The following is a 24,115-nucleotide window of genomic DNA, read 5'->3' as shown; positions in this document are numbered from 1 at the left end:
TCTTTATTTCCAGTTAACCACTAAAGAACAAAAAAGTAGCAATTGGAGCTGATGCTCAAGTCGTAGAGTGCTAGTTTTGAGCAAAAAAGTCCAACTTTGCACCCAGTGGCACCAACTCCCACCTCCCCCGACTCCCCTCACACACACACACACACACAAAATAAGGCTAAACTGAAATTTAGACAATATGTTTAATTCTTTTTTTATATAAATTATTTTGATATGATTTTAATATTTTCTCCATTAGTCATGTGCCTTTGGTATTTGATTTTTAAAATAAGAGGGTTCCTTCAAGGGTAATATGCCTGTAAAATTTCATTGCTTTCTGTGTTTACAATCTTCATAGGATGTAAACCTGAAGACCGTTTTACAAATGAGTGAATGTTGAGTTAAAAACTTCCACAGAAAAGTCAGGCGCCAGTGGCTCATGCCTGTAATCCTAGCTACAGAGGAGGCTGAGATCTGAGGATCACGTTCAAAGCCAGCCCGGGCAGAAAAGTCTGTGAGACTCTTACCTCCAATTAACCACTAGAAAACTGGAAGTGGTGCAGTGGCTCAAGCATTAGAGCGGTTGCCTTGAGCTGAAGAGCGCAGGGACAGTGCCCAGGCCAGGTTCAAGCCCCAGGACCGACAAAAACAAAACCTTTCACAGTTCCATAAGCATAGACAACTGAATGTTACAAATAATGAGGCAAATGATTTGAATGTATTATTGGATTGGAAAATTAATAACTTTGGCATGTGATTTTTTTCTGATTCATTTTTTTTTGTGAAATTATTTGAAGTAAAGTAGCAAGAGAAAATTGAAATGGAATCAGACTATTGCTACCAAGAAATGTTTTCTAGTCTTGTCCTCTAAGAGTAGTCTTGGAAATAGTTGTAGACATACAATTATTATTATTTTTTTATTTTGACAATAACCTGCTTTAAAGCCATCCTGGTAAGCTCTTACGATGTTCTTGTAGGCTTAGACTTTAAAACATTTTTTCCTCTAATCTTTGGATCTTACGTTTCTTCTTTACAATCTTCAGTCTTACTTACATCCAATCATTGGAAAAGTAGCTAGCAATTTCTTGAAATATTAATAGCAATTCAGTTCTAATTTCTTATATAGCTGTTGACTAAATAACATTTCTTTCTGGTAGTTAATAATTCCTGCGACTATTCATTGCCTAACCTTGAATATTTAAATTAGTTGACAAGAGTTTGAATTTTTAAGGTAATTTTTTAAGTACGAGAGTTGAACTCAAGGTCTTGCTGTTTTTCTGCTTGCTTGCTCAATTGGTATTCTAACACTTATTGGAACCATACCTGCCGTCTTGTATTTTGCTGGTTATTTAGGAATGTTTCAGACTGTTCTGTCTATGCTGGTTTTAAACCACAATCCTTTGGCTCTCAGTCTCTTGAGTTAGCTAGACATGAGCCATTGACACCTGGCAAAAATTTTTACTTAAACATGGTTAATTCAAACTGAGAGAACATCATAATTCTCAGGCAATATGCTTCATTTTTTGAATAATGTATGTATTATTTATATTTTAAGTGTTATAAAATATGCCATATTTCATAAAATTTTTTGGCATCTAGTTTTCAAGTAAGTACCATATTAGTTTTAGACTTGAGTAATCAAAGAAAATTAACAACGAAAGTTTTTATTAGATGGCCTTATTAAACTTTCCACTGTGAGTATAGAAATAGAATTTTATAAAATAGAGTAACTTTTTTCATTACTTATTTCTCGTAGGAATGTCCAACTGCCTCAAAACCCTGCTTTCCTGAAAATGAATCTTCTCCCTCCTCACCAAAGCACCAAGATCCAGTTAGTATGATAGAAACATACAGTATAATACAATCCAATAACTTCAATCAATTTTGATAATTAGCTTTGTCAAATGTAATGTTTATCTTGGCTTCTGTTAAATTTCATTTTTTTAAAAAATTACAATTAAAAGCTAAAATTAAGATAACAGATTTTACTCATTTTAATGCTCCTTTATATAAAATATGGTATTGAGAGCAATCAATTTAGATACACCATTTTAAGTGACAAGTTTATATTTTGTTTAAAAAAATATAAAAATTCCCAGAGAATACTACCAAAGTATTCATGAATCTTTCTCAGGTCAGCAGTCCAAAGGTAAGAAGAATTCCCCTCCTTCCTAATAAGCATAGACATCTTTATTCTGTGCTATGCAGTATGTTGTTCCATCTATTGGAGATGATCGATCTCAGCTGTTACTTTTCCTCAACTGAAAAGCCCTCAAAAGTGACTCTTCTGTAACCTGTCTTAACTTTGGCATAGTTTTAGTTGATCTGTGTATTTACTGTCACTCCCTATCTTTCTGGCATATGGACCCTGCCAGTGGCCTGAACTGACTTTTTCTTTTAGACTAGAATCTAAAATTTTAGATAAGATCCTACCTGCCCTTGCACTTGACTTTTTCCCTAGCCTCATCTCAGGCTTTCACAATCCCCATCTGCCTTTCTTGCCTATTTCTTTCTACATGATGTTTCTTTCAGTTCTTCAGCAGAACCTGCTTTTCAGCTCAAGATCTTTGCAAATGGCCTTTTATCTGCCACTGATATAGTACTCTCCCACATCTTTGCTTATTCAACTTCTCATTCATTAGGGCTCAGGGCAAGCTTTACTTTATTAGAGAGTTTTATTCTAATCCTCTGGATTGGGTAAGATATTTCTGTGGTAGTCTTCATAGCATTAAATTATATTTATAAAATGCAATAACTTTTAAATACATATATCCTATAATACTCATTCTCTTTTACTCTCTCTTCCCATGAGAGAAACTTTGTAAGAACAGAAACAGTAACTTTAGACCTGCTGCAAGACCATACAGTAACCACTTAGCATGTATTTGCTGAATGAATAAATGAAAGTTTAAAGATTGTTAAAAGACAAACTTTTTAGCACTACATTCTTATTTTATAAAATTACAAAAAGGCTATTATTTATTGCTCAGATTTTAGATTTCTTAGAGGCAAATATTTCCATAGTAACTTTACTTTTCAGAGTCTCCATTCCTGATTTTTTTTGTGGTTTCTTTAAAATATGTACTTGGTATACACATTTCCTTTTTTAAAAAAACACAAGATGCCCCTCAGTAGGTGAATGGATCAAGAAAATATGATCTATCTATCTTATCTATCTATCGATTGATCTATCTACCTACCTGTCTGTCTGTCTGTCTGTCTAGTGAAATTCTATGATTCCATCAGAAAGAATGACACTGCCTCATTTGTAAGAAAATGGAAGGACTTGGAAAAAATCATATTAAGTGAAGTAAGCCAGACTCAAACATAGGTCCCATGGTCTCCCTTATTTGTAATAATTAGTATATATCCAGGATAATTTTTAGCAGATGAGCAGAATAGCTCAATAGCTATGTACATATGACCATATAAGATGATGCTAAGCAAAATGAATTCCAAGACATGGACGCAGGAGGTTTTTCTTTGTTATTGTTCTCAATGTACCACATGATTTCTTTTTTTTAAAAAAGAAAACTTTTAATTGTGACAGTAATTGTTTGAATATACAGGATACAGTGTGATGTTATACAATGTATGTGATTAGATCAAGGTGTAATTAGTGTGTCTATCTCCTTAAATGTTTATCATTTCTTTATACATTTTCTTCTGAGGTTGGCTAAGGTACTGTCCCTGTGAAGGATGGGTTTGGCTTTTGTATATGTACAACTAAGTCCTGTACCTCTTTCAGAACTAACCTCTTAGAAGGCCTTGCCACACTACCTTCCATTATATTGAACTCTATTTCTGAGCTACCATGTCACATTTTGCATTGAATCAGTACAAATTATTTTATATACCACAAATCTTCACACTAGATTACATCATCTGTATCAAATGAAGACAGATAGGAACTATGTTTGTACTTTATATTTTCTGTATTATCTAATACAATATTAGGTTTATAAAACCACAAAAAAATAAGAATGAACATGATTTTAGGATGTTGTGTAAGTCTTACCATAAACCTAAGATATGGTTACTACAAAACTCTTAACCAGTCAATCCATGCAAAAAAGAAAGCATAAAACCCTTTTTCATATTACCAGTTTAGGTAATATGTTATCTATTGAAAGCTCTTATAAATTATTTATGTTTTGGTCAAATTCCTAGGAACAGGAATTTGTAAATCTTATACATTCAATTTCAAAGGACTGTACTATGTACATTATCTCTCCACCTGCGTCTGTTTTCTGAAGTTTGACAGCAGCTAGACTATCCTGGATTCATGGTACCCTCTGATGGCCACCAGAGGAACTGCCTCACTTGTGTATGTTTCTTACCATCATTTTTTACCTTCAGCTGAAAAAAAATGAAGAGCTGGGTCGCTTCCACATAAACAGAGGCTGTACCTTCCTATCCCTTCCTAAATACTCCTCTTCCATGCAGCCTTTCTTTCCCCATCACAGCTTTTGCCCCTTAGATTTCCTTCCTTCTGTCCTCAAGGTCCCTCTTCTTTGTTTGCCTTGCTTCCCACTTTCTTTCATTCTTACCTAATTACCACCCCCCCTTTCTTTGTAAATTAAAATTTGGGCTTGATAAGGTCTTGGTAATAAGAAGAAGGAAGTTTCAAATTTAGATCTAAAAATAATACTGTAATGAATATTAACCACCTGGTGTTATCTTAAAATCTCTTCAAGTTTTCTATGTCTCTCTCTCTCTTCTACTCAAAGTTTAAAATTCCATCCTTAGTATAAATTTTTTAACATTTAAACATATGCTTTTCTTTCATTTTCATGATTTCTTCAAATATTTTAAAAATAGGCATATATATTTTTTTTCCTACAAGACAGTTAAAATATGTATTTGTGAGGTTTTTATGGAATGACTTCAGAGGCTATTCTGTATTTTCCTAGTATGTTTATGAGAGTATGCATTTTAAAGTTTCCAATTACTGTTGAATAAAAATTTAGGCTACAGGGGCTGGGAAGGTGGCTCAGTGGTAGACCACTTGCCTTGCATGCATGAGGCCCTGGGTTCGATTCCTCAGCACCACATAAGCACAAAGAAAAAAGCCGGAAGTGGTGCTGTGACTCAAGTGGTAGAGCGCTAGCCTTGAGCTGAAGAGTTCAGGCCCCATGACCGGACTCCCCCCCCCCCCCAAAAAAAAAAAATTAGGATACATAATTTGGAAATTGGAGTTTTTGGCCTTGTATTCCCAATGCATTGATTTTTTTTTTTTTATAGAAAAGGATATTTCAATATTTCTTTAACAGGTGGCAAATTTACTATTTAAAATTGACTATTACTTATTTTAAAGCCATTGTAAATACAGGATTTAAATATCTAATTTTAATAAAAATAATAAAAATTTTAGAATTTTTTTATTGAGGTTAAAAATGTAAAATAAACTATTTTCCATTTTAAGCATGCAATTCAGAGGTATTTGTACTTTGTACTGAGTGTAGCTATCACCTCTGTCTGGTTATAGGACATTTTCATTACTTCAAAAGGAAACCCATACCCAGTAGGCATTTCCCTCCCTTCAGTAGCCACTAACCTGCCTCCAACCCTGTGGACTTATCAGTTTCCCAGCACTGTTTCCCCACCCCCCTCTCCCAGCATTGTATTACACAAGCTAGCTTAGTTAGAAGAATCTTATTGCCAGACATGGTGACACATTCCTGTAGACACATTCTTAGCACACTTTGGAGGTTGATACATGAAATCAAAACTAACCTGGGATACATAGCAAAATCAAGGCTAGTGTAATTTGTGTCCGTCCGTCCCTCCGTCCGTCCGTCCCTCCCTCCCTCCATCCTGGGGCCTGAACTCTGGGCCTGGGCATTGTCCCTCAGCTCTTCAACTGAGGGCAAGTGCTCTATCGCTTGAGCCACAGATGCTGAGGAATTGAACTCAGGGCCGCTTGCATTCAAGACAAGCACTCTACCACTGAGCCACCTTCCCAGCCCCAGGACCCTATCTCTTAATCCTTTGTCTCTAAGATCCCTCTCGTGGACTAACAAATACTCAGGTAGGAACTTCGGCATATTCAATTGTTTAATACATTTTTTTTCAGTGTCTCCTTTTTTTTTTTTGGCTACTTCTCACCACATCCATACTTTGAGGGAAATTTAAGGTTAGTTTACTCACATTTTTGGAATACAAAGAAATTGGAAATAACTTGTGAAATTTTACTGTAATTGTTTCACAAAATAATATGACATGTATATTTCTTTTTTTTTTTTTTTTTTTTTTTTTTTTTTTTTAGCGGTTGTGGGCCTTGAACTCTGGGCCTGGGCGCTGTCCCTCAGCTCTTCAGCTCAAGGCAAGCACTCTGCCACTTGAGCTACAGCGCCACTTCCGGTTTTCTAGTGGTTTATTGGAGATAGGAGTCTCACGGTCTCTCCTGCCCAGGCTGGCTTTGAACCGTGATCCTCAGATCTCAGCCTCCTGAGTAGCTAGGATTACAGGCGTGAGCCACCGGCGCCTGGCTTATATTTAATTTTTTATGTTCAACTTAAGAGTGCATAATATTTAGAGAATTAGTACTTAGATTTTGATCTTCGTGAAAATCTGGTGATGCTTCGTTTTGTATCTGGTTTGGTTTATTCATTGACTCAAGTAAGAATTCTTATGTTAGGCAGTTTGTCTTATCCTTAGGCTTACACTGTCATGCCTGCTGTTCCATCCATTTTTCTTCCTATTACAGTATCTGTATTTCTTTCTGGCCTCTGCTTCTCTTACACTATCCTGACAGTTCCATTTTTAAATATCCTTAATTCTCACCTATCAACCTTTTTAATTCTAGTTCACATAATTAGTGTCTACCATTCAGATTAATATTGTCACTTAGCTCTCATATCATTGAAAGATTACTTCTTCGATGGCAAGTGACAGTTCAGAATACTGTTGATGCTGTTTTATGAGAGGTAACTGCTCTTATGAAAAGTATAAAATATTTATCTGAGGAGATTTTAAAAACTATGACTTTGTGAAACAATTACTATAAAACTTCAAATGAGTTATTTCCAAGATCTTAGTATTCCAAAAATCTGAGTAAAATAATAACTTGTTAGATTTCACCGTATACAAGTTTTTCAGACAAAGCAAACTTTTAAAGAAGTACTTAGTATTATGTTTATCTCCCATAGCCAAAAAAAAAAAAAAAAAAGATACTTCCCGATTAAAGTACATAGGGAATGGAGATTTTTTTTCTTTTGTGTGTGTGTGTTCTATGTCTGTGTTTCAATTGAGTTAAAGTCCATGTGTGTTACAGTGTTTACTAATGTTAATAATTAGGTACCAACTCATTTTAAGTTTATTTGAATACAGGAAACTAAAACCAGTGTTTTTTACTTCTACTTGGAAGAATTTTAAGATAGTATTAACTAGTATAGTGGGCTTTTGCCTTCACAGGGTTTGAGGAGAAAGCTTGTGTCACTATTAATGATATTAGCTGTCTAATAAGTCTAGTTTGTCCAGAGCCTGGCTTGCGATGTAAGATGTTTAAATAAAGCCCATTGAGACTTCCATGCCACATTAGCCAGTTTTATGGAGAGTACCAGTTACTTTTGAGTAATTTATTAGTCACTGTACTTGTTTTACATAGTTACTTTTACATTCTTACAAATAGGTTATTACGTTTTTCAAATTTTCATTTGCTCTTTTGTGCTAGTTATCATTATAGTATTTTGTCACCTTTTGAAGAAGAAGACACAAGTCATTTTTCTAGTGCTGATTCATTGGTAGTAAAGTAACTTAAGGAGAAGTGTTATAAAATTACTGAAAATATTGTAAAAGTATTAGGAAAATTATTAATGTCCACTAAAAATAAGTATGTTACATACTAAATCTTTCTATTGTTATCATTACTCAGTTTTACTTGCTTCACATTTTTAATTAGTGTATATTAATTAGTGTATATTTAATTAGTGTATATTAATTGTATAATGTAAGGGAAGTTCTGCATGCACTTAATATACTTTGGTTGCAATCAATTATTCTTTCTTATCCTCCCCTTTTTACGTTTCTCTCTAGAAACCTTTTTTAAGATTCTCTTTGTGACTTTTCTACACAGGGAACAGGTGCTTCAAACATATTCCCTCCTTTCCTATGTCTATCTCATCCCACTTCCCCCTAGTCTTCTTCCATATAATGTTCATGTCAATTTCTTTTTTTTATTGTTATTATAAAAGTGATTTACAGAGCAGTTAACAGTTACATTAAGTCAGATAATTAGTACATTTCTTTTTGGACAATTTCACTTCTTCCCTACCTCTCTCTCCCTCATGTCCATTTTTGAAGAAAGTCTTTTAAACTACATTTTAGGTTACCAGATCAATTTGATTTGATAGTGTCTTAAAACTTGGCCATCATTGTCTATACAAATGATAGATGAACAGTATTACTCTGTTTTCTAGGGTCAAGAAAAGTACGGGTTGCTAAATGTAACAAAAATTACTGAAAATGGGAAAAAGGTTCGGTAAGTACATAAATCTTTAATATTCTTACATGGACTCATCTGATTGAAGTAAATGGAAATTTATAATTGTATTTTAATAGAAGCAGTTAAAAGAATTAGAAGTTATAATTGTATATTTTCTAGTCTAATATAATGTGAGATTGTGGTAAAATATGTCTTAAGTCATATTAAATTCAGAGATAATAAGAGGATTCTGAAGAAGCAATTACTGGTTATTTTCAGCAAGCAATGGTTTAAAAAGCCAAAAGCACACTGAGTAGTATGTGAAAAATAAGTTTACCATTTCCCCTTTCTAGTGGAAGTCAGCATTGAGTCTCTTCAATTTTGGTGCTTTCCTTCAGAGATTGTGTGTGTGCAAATGTTTGCTTATAGTAGATTGAATTTGTATTTGTCTATTTGTTTGTTTAGTATAGGGCTTGAACTTAGGACCTTGCTCACTCACTTGGCTTTTCCTATTAAGGATAGAGCCACAACTCCATTTATGGCTTTTTTCTGGTTAATTGGTCTGGCTTTGAACTGAGATCCTTAGATTCATCTTCCCGAGTACCTAGGATTACAGGCTTAAGCCACCAGTGCCTAGCAAGTCGTTTAGTTCTTGGTGGTACTAGGGTTTGAACTTCTCAGAGCCTTGTGCTTACTAGACAAAGGTTCAGCCACTTGAGCCATACCATTAGTCCTTTTTGCTTCAGTTATTTTTTAGATAGGGTCTCTACATTTTGCTAAAGCCAATCTTGGACCAACAAAATCTTCCTGCCTTCTGTGGAGCTGGAGTTACAGATATGAACCACCATGCCCAGTTTGTTTGATAACATGGTCTCATTAACTTTTTGCCTAGGTTGTCCTTGAACGTTCATCCTCTGAATCATTCTCTAGTAGCTGGGATTATAGGCATGCCTGACTTATTTTATTTTTATTTTTATTTTTTTGTTGGTTGTGGGACTTGAAATCTGGGTCTGGGCGCTGTCCCTGAGCTCTTCAGCTCAAGGCTGGCACTCTACCACTTGAGTCAAGCTCTCCACTTTGGTTTTCTAATGGGTTATTGGAGATAAGAGTTAATGGACTTTTCCTGCCTTGGCTGGCTTGGAACTGCCATCCTCAGATTTCAGTTTGAGCCACCAGCACCTGGCTTAAAAGTCCTTTTACAGTTTGTCTTGGAGATGGTTCCATTTCATTGCATGTAGAGCTGCTACAGCATACTTACATGTTGTGTCACTGTGTCAGTTACTTTAGCCATTATTCATTTGCAAGTATGTAACTATGTCTGGCTATTGGCAGATATTTAGCAATTTTACAATTTTACAATGTTTCCTATTCTCAGCAGTTAAACGTTTTGTATGGTTCCTGTATGTAAAGATGCTTGTAGGATAGATTTTACAAAGTTGGCATTGCTAGGTCACATCCTAGGTTACCATATCATAGTACTCTGGAAATTGAATCATTTCTTGCCTACAATAGCAGTGCATTTCCCACATATTTTAGTCCTTTCCAATGGAGATTCAAAAGCAAATGATATGTTTATTTGTATTCTTTTTTAGTGGAAAATTATAAGTCATTTCAGTTTTTTGTTTAATTATCTCTTTATACTCTTTCTGTTGAGTGTTGGCATTTTGGGTTGATATTTCACGCCTCCAAATGAATTAAGGAAATTAAGGTAAATTGTATTTCTCCCAGGTTTTAAAAAGCAGCTAACATTTGTGATTTTTTTTCATAAGTGGAATCGGTCTGTTAATAGTTTACAAGTATTTGAATTTTTTCATGTTTTTTTTTAAGTGAACTATCTTCGTCAGATTGATATTTGAAAGTTTTTTAAGTGCTCTAAAAAAAACAGCTTTACAGATTCTACAATTCTGTGTTCCTAAACCAGTTTCTTGGTAGAATTCACTTACAAATCATGCCTTTATTTTTCTCATTTTCTGCTTTTGGCATGTGTCTTGTGAATAGACCTTGGCCGTGTTTTATTCGTGGAGAGGGGATGTTGTTGTTTGGTATTTTGTTTGTTATGTTTTGTGACCTAGGCTTGCCTGGAAATTAAGGTTCCTCTTATCTCAGCTCTGGGGTTACAGGCATGTACCACAACATCCCACCTCTGAACCTGCCTCCCTCTCCTTCTCCCTCTCCCTCTCCCAGCTTGTAGTCTGTTGTGGCATACAATTTTAGTTAAAATACATGAAAATTTCCCCATATACATCTTAAATTGGAAAAGGTAGGATTGTTTTAATAGCCTTTGAAAATAACTGTATGTTTTTATGTTACTCTAACTCTACATAGTAGTTTCTTAACAGTAGAACTGAAGACTAAAACTCAATGAACTCTTCATACTCAATTACAAAAGCCATTGACCTTTTTTGAACTTGGTTGAATTTTTGTACATAATTTCACTCCAATTTGTAGATCAATAAGTAAACTCAGTGAACTACCAATCCTCTATTTTTTCCATGTTTCAAGTATCTAAAAGTACTTGTTGAGCCTGACACTAATGGTTCACACCTGTAATCCTAGCTACTGGAGAGGCTGAGATCTGAGGATTGTGATTCAAAGCTAGTCCGGGCATGAAAGTCTGTGAGACTCTTAATCTTCAATTAACCACCAGAAAACTGAAGTGGAGCTGTGTCTCAAAGTAGTGGAACACTAGTCTTCAGTAAAAGAGGTCAGGGACAGTGCCCAGGCCCTGAGTTCAAGCCCCATAACCAACAACAACAACAAAGGAAAATTTGAGGTTTGTCAAAGTATAAAAAGTAAAATAAATAAAAATCCCATTTGGATTACCAAAGTGCTAGTAATTTACACTTGTAATCCTAGCTTCTCAGGAGGCTGATATCTGGAGGATTGTGGTTTAAAGTCTAGTAGCCTTTCTCTGTAAAGTAACAAGGAAAAAGTCAGGCTGGAGGCATGGCTCAAGTGGTAGAGCAGCAACAGAGCAAGCAAAGCCCCCCTGTATCTCTCCCAAAGTTGGGATTAGTAATAACTAAATTGTAGATAATTATTAGCAACTAGGGAGAATTATTAGCAACTAGGGAGATTTATTTTTTTTAATTTGGTTGACTAGTGGGAGCTTTAATTGAATATTTTTATCATTACAGAAAGAACTGGTTGTCTTCTTGGGCTGTGTTACAGGGTTCATCTTTACTTTTTACCAAAACTCAAGGAAGTAGTACAAGTTGGGTAAGTATTTCTTCTCTGTAGGAAGTTTATACACTTAAGTTATGTGGATAGTATTATGCCTAAATTTCAGGAAGTAATTCTCAAAGTCCTTGTTATATCAAGTGTATATGTAAAAATAAATGAAGGTTTCATAAATATTTGTTTTTATTCTAAGAGAAAGAAGACTAATTAGTTGTATGAAGTTAAGTCTAATTAGTTATGCATAATAAATATGAAGCAAACTGCATAATGGTCATTTATTTGAGAATTACTGATACTAAAAGTTGAAAGTTTGGTATGTAGGCCAAGGCAGGTGGGATAGAGCAGTGTGTTTGAGAAATAGTCATCATCTAATGAGCATTATTTAATGAGGCAGGTTAAAGAAAAAAAAACAAAACTTTAAAAATTTAAAGATGGCAAGAGAATATTCCAGCACTTAATCATTTACAGGATGGTAGCATTTTATTTGATGTTTTCGCTGTAGAACCCCTTGTATAAATCAGAGCTCAGAACATTTTAATGCTGACAAAAGGTGCAGAGTTTTTGTATTTACAGTCTAAAGTTGTGTTATTGTGCTATTATGTGTCAGTAGTGAAACACAGGTTAAAAATCTACTGAGGTAGCCAATTTTGAAATTGTATAATTCTTAGGAGATTAAATTTAGGTATTTAATTATTTGTTTTTTTTGCCTTCAAATGAAATTTTACTAATATTGTTACAAAAATGTAATAATTTCAGGCAGATAACTAAATAAAACATAGTCTTGAGTTTAATTCTCTAAAGACTGAATGGATTTAGAATAAGGTGAAATGCATGGCTCTACAGTGAATTTTTAAATTTTAAGACCTCAGACTATCTTGCTTTACCTATTCACATATATTAAAGAAATGAAAATAAAGTTAAATGACCCAAGTAAAAGCAAGTATTATTATTTCACTAAAAAGCATGTAAGTCTGTATAATGTATTTTAGTTACTACTGCATTCATTAATACCAAAATTTGACAGAAAATAGAAGCTGTTTCTTAATCCTGGAACTAGGGGTATTGGAAAGGATTTGAAAGAATTCTAGTTTTGTTTTTCCCCTCAATTACCAACTATATCTATTGTATGTAAAATGTGTACAGTTTCTACAGTGAACCCTATCTGACCTGAGGAGGAGTCTCAAAGGCTAGCAGAAAATTCCAAAAGACAAAAATCATCTATAGTGAACACATCTGTCCAGGAGCCCTTAGGAAAGTGCTTCATTGAGGCTGGTTTCAAGAGCCATTTTTATTCCTTTGGTGTCCTTCAATTTGAGTTTGATGATTTCTGTTAAGGCGCCATTATTGTAAAAGAATGTGTAGCTTTATTTTTTATTTTTTTATTTATTTATTTTTTTGGTCGGTCCTGGGCCTGAACTCTGGGCCTGGGCGCTGTCCCTCAGCTCTTCAGCTCAAGGCTAGCGCTCTACCACTTGAGCCACAGTGCCACTCCCAGCTTTTTCTGCTTATGTGGTGCCGAGGAATTGAACCCAGGGCTTAATGCATGCAGGGCAAGCGCTCTACCACTGAGCCACCTTCCCAGCCTGAATGTGTAGCTTTAAAAAGCTGGTGGTTCATGCCTGTAATCCTAGCTACACAGTATGCTGAGATCTGAGGATCAAGGTTCAAAGCCAGCGGAGGGAAGGGAAGTCCATGAGATTCTGATCTCCATTTTATCACCAAAAACTCAGCAGTGGAGCTATGGCTCAGTGGTAGAATGTTAGCCTTGAGCTGAAGAGCACAGGGCCAGTGCCTAGACCCAGAGTTCAAGCCTTACAACTTAAACCAAGTTCAAGCCTTACAACCAAAAAAAAATTATATCCATACTGAGTGTAAAAATCTAAGTGATCCACTTGAAGAAATAGCAGGTTCAGATCTTAGCCTCACCTCAGGGCACATGCTTATTGGTGGAATTGCTAAGAAAATGACCTATACTGCTCAAAATTATTTTAAATAATTATCCATGCCTTGTATTTCTTTTTCCTTTTTGCAGAGAATAGATAGAATTGAGTAAATCAGATACACATATGCCACTTGCAATTCCATTTGTAAGGTGAATTTTATGTACATACTCTATCAGCCAAAGCTGTAGTGAGCCTTTCCTTCTCCCTTAGAATAGTTTTCTGAAAAATGCTAGTCATCTACAAGACTATTCATTCAGAAACATGAACATACATGTTTGTTCCTCCCCCTCTCCTTGACCTCATTTCACATCAGAAATGTCTGTAAATATCTATTGTTTGTTCAACTGACATAAAAGCCTTCAGTCCTCTTGGCATTGTGTTAAGCTTGGGAATTTAAAAGTAAATAGCACAGTCTTGGTCTTCATTGTTTACATTGGAGTCAGGAAGACTGGCAAGTGAACAGTTATAATATAACACAACATATGTTGTGTTCCTTCTCAGTTACAGTTTATCATATTTCTTGAGTACTAAAAAACGCCCCTTTCCCCCATAAGTATCAGTATTAAAACATTCATTTGTACATGCTTCAACTTTCTAAATATAGTTATTCTTTTAGTCCAGCTAATGCTTTTTTGTGAGGGGTTATCCTATGCATTATAGAGCATCTTAGTAGATGACTCTCACCTTCACCTCTACTTGTGAGTACTAAAAATGTCTCCAGACATTTCCATGTATAGCCAGAGGACAAAATCACATCTGCTCTAGAGGAAGAACCAGTATCCTAGAAGAAGGGAAAAATCAAGCTAGATGGTAAGAGCACTTGAAAGAGATGACTTGGAAAGTGATACCAGAGGACATTGCCCAGTAGGTCACCATGTGGAAGCCCAGAGATTTCAGAACACATGATAGAGGCCCAGATATGAGTCCTTCTTATTACTCTTCAGGTATAATATAAGCTGTGTGTGAATATAAGCTATGAAACTTCAGTTTAAATCTGTAAAGCATCCATCTTAAAAATAAAACATGAATGTATGTAATAACAAAGACAAGATGCTCTGAGCTGGGCATTAGTGGCTGACAACTGTAATGCTAGTTATTGAGGAGGCCATCTGAAGATTGAGATTTGAAGCCTGCCCAGACGGGAAAATACACATGGCTGTTAACCTACATTGAGCCACTAGAAAACTGGAAGTGTGGCTCAAATGATAAAAGCACCCCTCAGCATTGAGTGAAAAAACCAAGGAATAACTGGGCCCTGAGTTCAAACTCGAATACCACCACCTTCCCCCTACCTAAAACAAAACAAGTTCTAGGGCTTTTCCAAAATTGCCTAGTTTAGCTTTGCTTGTGTTGTGTCTGCTCATTGAATTGTATTCTTGTCTATCGAGTTTTGTTGTATTTTTCTTCCCTTGTGTGCCATTTTGCCATTGAGCATTGACATGATCATTTTCTTCCCTTTTCTCATCAAGTCATTTTGCCAACCCGGCTCAATCTCTGAATTCTTGCTTTCGCTGCTTTCTTCCTGGAAAAATACTGTCAGTCATCGGCCTGCTGTCGCATATATAAAGTCTGATCCTGTTTCAGCTGTCACTGTATGTGTTCTTGTTGCATACCCTTTGCTACAATCTATCTCTCTATATATACATATTTTTCTCTGGCCATGAGTAAATTGGTGGGGAAGCCAGGGTATACATGTATTTGTCAATTTGCAAATAAGAACATTATCAAATTTTCCTCTATAGGAGTTAGGCTTTCTATCCACTTGCATCTGAGTGTGTATTATACCCTTACCAAATAGTGCTGTATTTTTTCCTACTCTGATGGTGAAAAAAAGATTTCAGTGTGATTTATGTGCACACACATTCATAGATCTATATACTGTGATATATTTTAGATGCACACACACATGCATATATGTACACACACACTGTGATAGAAGTTGAGCCATTTCCTTTCTGTGAACTAAACTAACTTCTAGGTATTTTTCCATTTTAAAATAGGAATTGTTACTTTATAATAGAGGTAAATACAAGGTAATTTATTTGATTTATTGCTGATATAAAATTAGATTTAATTCTTTGTGAATAAGCATATATGCATGAAAACCACATAAAGATTTTTCCCTTTTTCTAAAATGAAGTTTGGGAGTAATCAGTCCAAACCAGAATTCACAGTGGACCTAAAAGGGGCAACAATTGAGATGGCATCTAAGGATAAATCCAGCAAAAAGAATGTATTTGAGGTAAGACTTTTTTTAAGAATATTCTTGCATCTTGATAAGTCACTTTATATCATTACTTAAGAAGAAAATAGTGGTATAAAATAGGAACTTTGTTTACATGTTACTGATTTTTCAGGCCTTTCATAAATCCTGTCATTCCTCGTGACAATGAAAATGACGTGGCTTGTTTTACCTGCCAAATCTAATGCTACAGATTAAAAATGGGAAGTATTGACATTGGGGAGGCTGTGCATGTTTGAAGACAGGGATGTCTCCTACCTTCCTCTCAGTTTTGCTGGCAAATTAAAACCAGTCTTAAAAAACTAAACAACCGTCACCCTTTGTTATTCAAAACCCTCCACAGTAGTAAGATTTGAAAATCTCTAACAGAGTATGATTGTAGGGTGGTTGACTGGCTTGACCAGCTCTCTAGAAGGATGCATAAAGGATAAGCACTGTTTTATGAAGTAACTCTGCAACCTCATTAGTGGATTGCTGATGGTAAGGGCTCTATGTTCAAATAAGTTCAGCAAATACATGTATACTTAATCCCTATCTCAAAAAAATTACAGTTTGAGGTCTTAAAAGCTTCCTAAGCTTTCTAATCAAGTATTTTCCAAGTTCATAATAAGTAAGTTTTTAAAGTTCATTTGTTTTTAGCACAGTACCTTTCTTGGTATTCCAAGAAATACAAATAATTTCTTTCTTGGTATTTTTTTGTTGTGAAAGTATGTTTGAAGAAATGGCTTCTGAGACTGCTGTTTGGTACACATATTCTTCCACGAAAAGCAAACTCCCTTAGAGAGAAAATGTGAGGATTATTTTTTATAATTGCCTCAACATTTATGCTTAGTCAAGTGTAAGAAACTTGAAAGAGATGATACATCAGTTAATTTTTATACTTCTTGTAAAATAAAATATGTATCCTTATTTCATTTCATCATTTGACACTTAATTTAGGAAAATTTCTGCCCAAAAGATACAATATTTATTGATTGTATCCTGTCCTTATACTTAGCTATTACATTTGCCTAGTAAGTGGGAAATATTGAAAATCTTATCATTTTTTTCTGTTTTCATAGCCACATAGATAAAGTTTTCAAGCTATGTAAAAATGTCTTAGATGTTTATTTCTTTATGAATGTATTTTATTTCAATTCCAGGTCACAACTTTGATATTTGACATACATTTAAGTGATAAACTACAATTTCTGCATTTTTTATTGTATTTCTCTGTTGGCATTGAGATCCTGAACAATTAGTTTAATTGAGATTTTATTATGAAAACAACTTCATATTTTATAAACTATTGTGATACTATTTTACACTATAAAAAAGATATTCCATAGCTGTCTAGTATCTTTCATTGCTATTAATACACAATACTTAATTGGTTGTTTGGTAAACGTTGAATTTTGGTTGAAAGCACTGACTATACTCTTTCCTCGCCCTTTTCCTTTTTCCTAAAGTTGAAGACTCGTCAAGGAACAGAATTGCTAATTCAATCTGATAATGATGCTATTATTAATGACTGGTTTAAAGTTCTTACTAGTACTATCAGTAATCAGGTAAGTGTTTGGCTTCGTTAAAACTTTTATTTCAGAGCTGTTTTAATTTTATAATTGCTTATTTCATATCCAGGCTCCAGTTGATATATGAAAAATCTGTTTCATATATAGACACATACAGAATATATTACTCTATAGAAATGAGAATGACAGTGATCACTCCATCACTGCAGTGACTGTTGACATAGATGATTTATGTTTGCACTTGTATAATGTTTACTGAGTCACTGAGTTTGAAACAGTATTTCTACTAGGTATTCCTCAGAAAAGAAATGGTTCAAGGAGATGGAACAAGTAGTGCATATACTTATTATCTGGCTGAGTGAATAAAATGACAGTTCATAGTGGAATGAAGTCCCAGACAAAACAGTAAAATGATGTAGCTACTCTCTCTTCATTAGTACCCCTTTCTAGTGACATCTGTCTATAGTTTTTCTACCCTGTCCCTTCTGAAAGTATTCAGTACCCTCATGTTACTGGGTCAATTTCGTACTTAACAACCAAAAATACCTTCACATTTGTATTCTGCAACCATGCTTGTAAAAGTATTAATAGGCAGCCCAGCTTATGTACTTTTATTCTTAACCTTTTGCCATATGGGGACATGCCTTCACATGACTAGCATTTATCAGTGACAGAAATGAAAAATGATATGAAAGTTATATCTCTTCTAGCAAATAAGTCCTGAAGCTGTATATAAATACTTATTTTGTAGCTTCTAGCATTATATGGTATTTATGAATTTTATCCCTTTTCATTTATTCCCAAACTGTGGGCAGGCATATATTCATACCACAATAAGAATGATCTTTTAACAGTTTGACTTCTTTAATAATGGCTCTTTGATTGATTAATTGATTGATTGTATCTGTCATGGAGTGTGAACTTGGGGCTTGGGCACTGTCTCTTGGCTTTTTTGTTCAAGGCCAATGCTCTGCCACTTGAGCCACAGCTCTACTTCTGGCTTTTTCTGTGATTAATTGGAGATAAGACTCTCTCATGAGTGGGCACTTTTCCTGCCAGGCCTTGCTTCAAACCAAAATCCTCAGATCTCAGCCTCCTGAGTAGCTAGGATTGAAGGCATGAATCACCAGTGCCCAGCTATTTTTATTTTTAATGTTTTTAATAATGCAGTGGATTGAACTCAGAATCTTCCACATGCCAGACAAGCACTCTACTCCTGAGCTACATCCCCAGCCCTAAATGCCATTGCTTATATGAAACTTCCTAATGTCGAAACCTTTTGTGGCACTCATTAAAATTAATCTAAGCCAAATCTAACTATTCAGATGTACTTTGTACTCTATCCACTGTAGGTTTTCAGCTGTAATTGCAGTAATCCATTCACTTTACCTTGAAAGCATATTATACAGTCAGTTTGATGTGAGTGCCTTGTTCACTGGCCAGATGGCAACATGCAGTCAAGTACTGCACCTTTCTGTGTATAGGTTACAGTGAAAGGTAAAATTGCCAAATACAGATAATGAAACAGTAAATAAAATGTGTTGAGTGTTAAATTGGTATTATGAAAAGACTGATTTTTAAGGATCAACCTAGTGGTTGGTCAGAGATGTGTACTGTTTTAAATTGAGACCTGTAGGATCAGGAAATAAGCAGAGGGAAGAGAGAACAATTATTTACTATAACTTTAAAAAATACTGTTTACGAAGTGTCAAAAGATAGGATTGCAAGATGTGCACAATCTCTTAAAGAAAAAGTACAAGGAGAGGGGGGGACCAAGATGGCGACGGGGCAGTAGGGAAACGCCACAGCTCTCTCCAACCAAAAAGAGAGTTCGAGCTCCAACGCTTAATCTCCCCAAGAGACCGACAACAACAAAAAGACGAACACTCAGAGAAAAACCAGAGGCGGAGAATAACAAAAAAGAAACAGAGGAAAAGAAGAATTTCAGAAGAAAAGCGAAGACCCCTCCCCCAACCTTTACTGGCCGCGCGGCAGTGCGCCAAGCCGCCGGCCAGCCGGCCCGGCGGGGGCTGCGGGAGCCCCAAGAGACACAGCAGAGACACAGGGGGCCGCTTTCAGATCACCAGGTACTGGTTTACAGAACAGCGGATCGCCAGGAACAGAGAAGCCTACCAGCCGGGAGTCTCCAGGAGGATCCCACCCCCACCCCTCACTCTCCACCTGAGCAGAGAGGCTCCATCCCGCCAAAACCGCTCGGCACCAGCAGCGCGCCCGCCCAATCGCGATCGCAACGACCCGGCACTCTCCACCCGAGCAGAGAGGTTCCATCCCGCCAAAACCGCCAGCAGCGCGCAAAGGGAACTGTCTGCAGACCACCCACCCGCCCGCCCGATCACGATCGCAACGACCCGGCGGGGCCACTCGGGCCCCAGAGGTACCGCGAAGAAGCTGTCTGAGCGGGGACACTCTTGACCCGACAGCTTCGACAGAGGCAGAGACAGAAAAGAATCACACAGAGCCACCACCGCCCAACCCAGCCCGGATTGCAACAACAACTGACGACCTACACCACACAGAAACAACCAGCTCCAGGGTGAGTACCCCACAGGGGAAGTGTATCCCTCAAGGGAGACCAGAGCTGGAGGGAATCCCCAGACCCTGACCTAGACTCCCTACCCCAGCACCCGGACCACAGGACCCACTAAAACTGGGAACTGTTTGAGAGCTCCACCAGCCCGTGGAGCACACTCAGCTGGCCAGGCTAGAGCAAGAGCACCCCTGGAAGGGAGCTTAAATGCCCAAGCCAGGAACAGCGCCCCTGGGTCAAGACTACCAACAGTAGAAGAAATTTGAACTGTGTCCCCCAGGCTGTATAACCTAGGTGGTATACACATCAGCACAGGCCTAACGAGTGCGCTCCAGGCTGCATAACCTAGGTGGTATACACATCAGCACAGGCCTAACAAGCGCGCTCCAGGCTGGGGCCGGAACCAGGCCCGGGGATCCGGCGCCTGAACAACACAACCAACTCCTCCCAATTGAAGTAAAAAGCTGAGCATACGCCTCAACAGAGGGGAGAAAACCAGGAAACAACACTCCCCCGGGAAGCACGCCTGTGACAACAAAAGACCTGGAGGCCCAGGACAAGAGAAGCCCAAACCCCACCAAAACTCCACCCATATACCCTAGACTGGGAATTGGACAACACAGGCTGCCAGCACCTGATAGTAAGCAGGAGCTCAGACTGTTAAGGCGGCTCAGCAATAGAGTGATAGTCTTGGATGTATGAGGCCCTGGATCTGATTCCTCAGCATCACAAAAGCAAAAAGGGTCAGAAGTGGTGCTGTGGCTCAAACGGTAGGGTGCCAGCCTTGAGCTGAAAAGCTGAGGGACAGCACCCAAACCTAGAGTTCAAGCCCACAACCAGCCCAAAACAAACAAACAAAAACACATCAGGAGCCCATAGCAGACTCCAGCATTTGGGAGAGTGCATGCAGAGCATCTGTTCTTCACAAGAGCACCCGTAGGAGCAAACACAAGCAGTCTAGGCTGCTCAACCCTTCCAAAGGAGGGAACTGCCAGCAATCTACAGCAGAGAGCTGAGAATCCTAAGTAAGACAGAATAGCAGCTGGAAATAGGCTCCCAACAGAACCCAGATCAGGCACAGACTCTCTCTACCAATACAGAATCAGCAACCAAGCAAAGACAGACACACCAAAACAAAATTGAAGAGCAGTCTCCTGAACCTCCATGCGAAAATCACAGAGAAAAATCACAAGGTTTACTACCACCCAGGACAGCAAGCTCACCTCAAAAGCCAGCAGCCACACAGGGGAGAGCCCCAGTGGGAGCAAAGCAGGAATGGAAGACAAAGGCTACTTCCAAGGGTTGCTGGAGGCAATGACTCAAGAAATAAAGCGAGAAATTGATCAGAAATTGAAAGAGCACAAGGATGATCTATCCAAAGAGATACAGGGTATCAAACAAGAGATGCATGCAAAAATAGAAGCTGCACAAACCTCAGTAAGAAGTGAGATAAACGCCAAATTAGAGGTAATGCATACCTCATTGAGAGGTGAGATCAGTACTCTGAGAACCAACATTGAATCCATAAAGGGATCCATTTCCTCCATGCAAACCACAATAGAAGCCACTGTCAACAGAGTGAATGAAATGGAAGGTCGAGTGTCAGATACAGAAGACAGAATACACCAACTGGACCAAAAAGTGACAGATATGGAAAAATTACTCAAATTAAACCAAAGGGATATTCAAGAGCAAGCAGATAATGCTAAAAAATTTAACCTTCGCATAATTGGAGTGGACGAAGGTGAGGAATTCCAGAGCAAGGGAATGCACCACCTATTTAACAATATAATCAATGAAAATTTTCCCCACCTCAAAAACGACCATCTTAACTACATCACAAAAGCTTATCGAACACCCAACAAGCAAGACCCCAGGAGAAACACTTCTAGACACATTATAGTAAAAATGATAGATCTGAATAATAAGGAAACAATCCTGCATGCAGCAAAAATGAAGAAGGAGCTATACTACAATGGGAAAAAAATAAGAATTACTGCAGATCTCTCCACACAAACAATGAATGCAAGAAAAGCCTGGGAAAGCACCATACGAGCCCTGAGAGCCAATAACTGCCAACCCAGACTGATCTACCCGGCAAAGCTAGCATTCACATTTGATGGAGAACTGAAAACTTTTAATAGCAAAGAAAAACTAAATGAATACATAAACATTAAGCCAGCATTACAAAGAATTCTAAGAGGGGGGACACAACCTGAAGAAAGCAGCCAGGAACTGGGGCCTGCCCCAAACAGGCGTTACTCAAAGTCTAACTGAGCAAGCACAGGAGGAAAGGAAAAAAGAAAAACTTAGGAAAACGGAATGGCAGGGACAACAATGCATCTCTCTATACTTTCTCTTAATATAAATGGGCTGAATTCGCCAATTAAAAGAAAACGAACTGAGGACTGGATCAGAAAACAAGACGCATCCATCTGTTGCCTTCAGGAGACCCACCTCTCAGCCAAACATACAAACAAACTCAGAGTGAAGGGGTGGAAAAGGATCTACCAATCAAACGCCCCCAGTAAGAAAGCAGGTGTAGCTATCCTGATATCTGACAAAATAAACTTTTCATTAAAATCAGTACAGAAAGACAAGGACGGACACTACATATTAATAAAGGGAACAATCCAAGAGGAGGATATAACCATCATCAACTTATATGCCCCAAATATTGGTGCACCCAGATATGTCAAACAAATGCTCTCAAACTTACAGAATAAAATAGATCCCAATACGATAATACTAGGAGACTTTAACACACCACTCTCACCAAAGGACAGGTCTACCAACCAGAGGATTGGCAAAGAAGCTACCGAATTAAGAGAGGCCATACTGCAAGCGGAATTAACTGACATCTACCGAGTATTTCACCCTAAAACAACACAGTACACATTCTTCTCAGCAGCTCATGGAACTTTCTCCAAAATAGACCATATCATAGTTCATGCAAGGAACTTAAGCAAATACAAAGGGATCGACATAATCCCCTGTATCCTATCTGACCACAGTGGAATCAAGCTAGCTCTCAATAACAAAGCATACCGCAGAAATTTCTCCAATACATGGAAATTGAACAGCACACTCCTTAACAATGCCTGGATAACAGAAGAGATCAGAGAAGAAATAAAGCATTTCCTACAACTCAATGAAAATGAAAACACCTCACAAAGAAACTTGTGGGACACAGCAAAAGCAGTCCTGAGGGGCAAATTTATTGCCCTCAGTGCCCACATCAAGAGAATGGAGACAGACCAAGTAAATAATCTCATGTTGCAATTAAAACAGCTAGAAAAACAGGAAAAAATGGGACCTAAAGCTACTAGAAGAAGCCAGATAACCAAATTAAAAGCAGAGATTAACCAATTAGAAAATCAGAAAACCATAACCAAAATAAACCAAACAAAAAGCTGGTTCTTTGAAAAAATAAACAAAATTGATGGCCCATTGGCTAGATTAATTAAAAAAAGAAGAGAGGAAACCCATATTAATAGGATTAGGGATGCCACGGGAAACATCACCACACGTACCCAAGATATCCAAACAATTCTAACAGACTACTTTCAAAAGCTATACTCTCTAAAGGAAGAAAATCGGGCAGAAATGGATGCATTTTTAGAGAAATACAAGTTGCCCAAACTGAGCAAAGAAGAAGTTAACCAATTAAATAAGCCAATATCCTATAATGAGATACAGGAAGCTATCAAAAGTCTTCCAACAAAAAAAAGCCCAGGACCAGATGGATTCACAGCAGAATTCTATAAGACCTTCAAACAAGAACTAATACCCATACTCCTCAAGCTCTTCAGAGAAACAGAGAAGGAAGGAGCTATCCCAAACTCATTCTACGAAGCCAATATCACACTCATCCCCAAACCAGGCAAAGACCCAACCAAAAAGGAGAATTACAGGCCAATCTCCTTGATGAACACAGATGCAAAGATCCTTAACAAGATTCTAGCTAACAGAATCCAGAAACACATAAAAAAAATAATTCACTATGACCAGGTAGGCTTCATCCCAGAGACACAGGGATGGTTTAACATACGTAAGTCAATAAATGTAATCCAACATATCAACAGAGCCAAGGTCAAGAATCACATGATTATCGCTACAGATGCAGAAAAGGCCTTTGACAAAATTCAACATTCATTCATGCTAAAAGCTCTGGAGAAAATAGGAATAGAAGGAACATTTCTAAAAACAATAAAAGCCATTTATGACAGACCAATAGCCAATATTATACTTAATGGGGAAAAGCTACAACCAATTCTC

The 24,115-nt window shown here is 37.2% G+C and overlaps 1 protein-coding gene across 3 annotated transcripts in view; it reads left to right on the top strand.

The window, feature by feature from the left end:
- Arhgap12 (Rho GTPase activating protein 12) overlaps positions 1-24,115 on the top strand; it is a 107,578-nt gene that overhangs the window by 69,853 nt on the left and 13,610 nt on the right. For 2 of the 3 annotated variants that reach the window (XM_069998265.1, XM_069998263.1), the window contains 5 exons: positions 1,745-1,819; positions 8,409-8,470; positions 11,551-11,632; positions 15,677-15,778; positions 17,227-17,325. In XM_069998265.1, the coding sequence (XP_069854366.1) occupies positions 1,745-1,819; positions 8,409-8,470; positions 11,551-11,632; positions 15,677-15,778; positions 17,227-17,325 (420 nt within the window). The remainder of the gene's footprint in view (positions 1-1,744; positions 1,820-8,408; positions 8,471-11,550; positions 11,633-15,676; positions 15,779-17,226; positions 17,326-24,115) is intronic. The other variant, XM_069998264.1, reaches the window with a different exon arrangement.

The sequence above is a fragment of the Dipodomys merriami genome, unplaced genomic scaffold, assembly GCF_024711535.1.
Source record: "Dipodomys merriami isolate MVZ:Mamm:240054 unplaced genomic scaffold, mDipMer1.0.p SCAF_51, whole genome shotgun sequence".
NCBI classification, from domain to species: Eukaryota; Metazoa; Chordata; class Mammalia; order Rodentia; family Heteromyidae; genus Dipodomys; species Dipodomys merriami.
The sequence above is the reverse complement of the archived record's forward strand: the minus strand, read 5'-3'. Positions and strand labels throughout refer to the sequence as shown.